The sequence below is a fragment of the Saccostrea cucullata genome, unplaced genomic scaffold (genome assembly GCF_032062105.1).
Source record: "Saccostrea cucullata isolate Sc308-1 unplaced genomic scaffold, CSIRO_AGI_Scuc_v1 ctg15141, whole genome shotgun sequence".
Lineage (NCBI taxonomy): Eukaryota > Metazoa > Mollusca > Bivalvia > Ostreida > Ostreidae > Saccostrea > Saccostrea cuccullata.
In genome coordinates, this window is record NW_026918278.1 from 2,299 (window position 1) to 6,080 (window position 3,782).

The 3,782-nt window shown below is 33.6% G+C and overlaps 1 protein-coding gene across 1 annotated transcript; it reads left to right on the forward strand.

Annotated features, from left to right (window-relative positions):
* Positions 1–279: 279 nt before the first annotated feature.
* Positions 280–1,408, forward strand: LOC134261149 (uncharacterized; the record flags this gene model as incomplete). The annotated part of the gene is made up of 2 exons (XM_062743608.1): positions 280–506; positions 769–1,408. Coding segments are annotated over exons 1-2 (867 nt in total), but the record flags the coding sequence as incomplete, so codon positions are not given.
* Positions 1,409–3,782: the final 2,374 nt, after the last annotated feature.

The following is a 3,782-nucleotide window of genomic DNA, read 5'->3' on the forward strand; positions in this document are numbered from 1 at the left end:
AGATGGAGTCATGAAAAGCGATTTCTTTTCTGGAATATTCTTAATGTACTGGTAAACTAGTTTTAGATTTTGTCAAAAGTCATTCCTTTATTTCATGATTTGCTATTCACCATCTCAAAAATTACAATTTCAGGAAACAGATTCATAAATCATATATTTCCGTTCATTTTCTTCACCAAGATTTAACTTATTATCCTAATCATTGGATTTGGAATGTATACATGTAGATATATAATGAGCGATTATCAATATTCTTCTCAATTTAGGCAAAATATAACCATGGACCCTTGTACCAGTGCCCAGGATGTGATAAGATGTGACTTGTGTGAGACCGCTATGGTACAGATGCACTGTGATACATGTCTTGTCAACATGTGTAAGGCCTGTGTTGGTGATCATATGGTATCTGACGAATCCCAAAAACATGACATAGTCAGATTTGCTCTTAGAAAATCTACCCCTCTCTACCCAAGATGCACTTCTCATGTCAAAGAACGATGTGAAATGTATTGTAATCAATGTGCAATTCCTATCTGCATTAGCTGCATTGAATCGCAGCAACATGTAGGTCATGAATTATCTAAAATCTTGCGAGTTCTGGATGAAAGGAAAGACATTTTTATAAAAGAAAGAAATGAATTAATTGATACCATTTGCCCAACATACCGGGACATTGCGTCTGATGTACAAAACAGAATGAGTCAGTTAGAAAAAAGAATATGGAGATCTCTCAACAGCCATAGCAAAACATGGAGAGGACTGGCACAGAGAAATTGACAAAATTGTCAACAAACTCAATGCTGAAGTTGATGAAATGAAAATCACACAGTTACAAAATCTACAGAACCATATGGATGGAATTAGCAAGAGAATATCTGAAATCAAGGAGGAAATCAATGCAGTTGAACAAAATGTGAACTCTAAAGACATTTCAAAGCTGTTGAAAGTTACATCAGGTTCTATTGTGGCAAAATATAGAAACCTGCCACAAAAATTTGTAACATATTTGCCAAGATTTATACCAGAGAGAATCGAAGGGAAAAATCTTATCCAACTGTTTGGAATTTTATCACCGAGTTCCTTAACTGCAGATGAACATGGGTACAGCTTGAAGACTACAGAAAAATTACCAGAAGCTGGATCCTCTCCTTCAGTTAAACAACTACTTGATGAACCAGAGATTGTCAGCACCATAGATATAGATACAGGGTATAGACACCTTCATAACGTGGCCTGTCTGAGTGATGAAGAAATCTGGACAAGTGGAAATGACAGCACCATGAAACTCTACAGCATCAATCAGGGATCACTACTCAAGTCAATCAAAACCAAGTCAGGGAGCAGACCAGAGGACATAGCAGTGACAAAAAGTGGAGATCTAGTTTATACTGATTATAGTGATAGAACTGTGAACATTGTGAAGAATGGGAAGATAGAGGAGGTGATCAGACTACAGAATTGGAAACCTCGATCTGCATGTAGTACCTCTTCCGGTGACCTATTGGTTATTATGGAAAATGATGACTGCGTACAAACAAAAGTTGTCCGTTACTCTGGTACCAGTCAGAAACAGATCATTAAGTTCGATGATGGAGGTAAACCTCTCTTTTCATCTGGATGTTTTTGCAGAAATATTACTGAAAACGGAAACTTAGATATATGTGTGTCTGACTATAGAGCTGGAGCAGTGGTAGTAGTCAATCATGCAGGTAAACTTAGATTCAAGTTCACTGGGCATACTCCTGCACCAAATAACCATCCATTCGAACCAAGAGGAATCACAACAGACAGTCAGAGTCACATCCTTACAGCTGATTTTAAAAATGAATGTGTCTACATCATAGACCAGGATGGACAGTTCCTCCGTTACATAGTCTTTGGACTAAGTTATCCTTATGGACTGTGTACAGATACAAATGACAATCTGTTTGTTGCTCAATGGAGAAATAAACAAGTGAAGAAAATCAAATATATGCAGTGAATCAAAACAAAAACTAATTAATGTACTCCTATACTCAGTCAGGAAAGATAACTATTGATTTGTAATTTAATTCAGGCGTCTTGAAGCATGAAAACTAAACCTTTTCATGCAATTGTTTTCATTTTATACCACTCAGTTTGATTCAAGGTTCTTTGAGGCTTTCAGAAAAGTTTTATAAAATTCGAATTTTTTTAAAATTAAATATTTAAAGAGCTTGAGGTTCTCTAACATGATATGAAATTAGAAGTGATCTATAGTGTTTTTGCAATGTTAGGGAAATCTCTATATATTATGCTTTGTAAAATGGTCGAAGTCAATAGAAGAAACTAAAATTAAATTATGTGTATAAAAATTATGCAATTTATTCAATTGCCTGGATACCTAAGATTTTTATTTCTTAAATGTGTTTTAATGATCAAATTTGAAAATGCATAGTAGGTAGTTTTATTTGCATTTTTAAGAAAATTTATTCGAGATTTACCGGTACTTATTTTCCCTATATAATATCAATAACGTTGAAGATCAAGATTGAAGAAAAAACAAATGACTATGAGAATTATGAGATATTTTTGTTAGCATTTTCAATCTGCTAATGCCCAATTTTCAGAACCTTGGAGTTAAAGTACCTTAAGAGGCCCAAGATTCACATAGTTGTAGGGTGAAGAAGAACATGGACACGTTCGAGGATTGTTTAACTGTTATAGCATTGTTGGGATGAATTCACCACAGTTTTGTAGTGACTGGGTACAAGATGATACCCGGTTACTAATTCATACCTGTCACGGCTTGCCTCACAAGATATACAAACAGTTATCCACCCGTACCCTGGTACTAATAATATACACCACTAATCTACGTTTGCCAGGAGGTTGTGGGTTGTAAGAAAATATATATTTACCAAACTGATACACTGTGGTAGAGATGCAGCATTTAGTCCACTTACACTCATTGTTAAAAACTAGAGTTTTAAGCTGTAATTACTATGTTACAAATAAAACTTATCATTACTTATGAAGACTTTTTAAAAAGAAATTTCTTTCGAACTTCTTCATCAATCCACATACAGATTAGATTGTACATCATTCCATACCTATTATTACTAACCATTATCAAATGCTAAGTAGTACCGTTAGCAAATTTATAAGAACTTTCATAAAGCAAAATAATGAAACATCATAAACATGTTTATGTAGCTGTAAATACAGTTCAAATGCACTGTGACTAAAAAGTTATATATAAATGAATACTTATATATTTGTCACTTTAACTAAATGCTGGGGTCCAAAACAATGACACTGTCAGTAACATGAACGGAAACATCCCTTGAAGCCCTTGAGATTAAATCAAAAGGCCTGTCAAGCACTAAAAAAAACCCAACAACACTGTATATCCTGAATGTCGAATCTACCAAGTATATACAAGGTCACGGATGGAAATTTATATAAAGCACTAAAAATGACCAACGACACGAACAATTGTTCGTGTCGTTGGTCATTTTCAGTGCTTTATATATATATATATATATATATATATATATATATATATATATATATATATATATATATATATATATATATATATATATATCTTAGAAAAAAAATTAGAAAATGTTTTTTTTCCCTAAGGTTGAAAATCAGAAGTCACGTAATCTTTGAAGGGATGCCTTCTGGTTTGATTATGCTGATACTTGCAACAGCATATAGTTCTTCTTTGTACTTAAACCAGTCTGGTATAAAAGTACTGTAAATCACTTTTATACGCGAGAACTTTATTTTAGCTTACTTATTCAAGATTGTTTAAT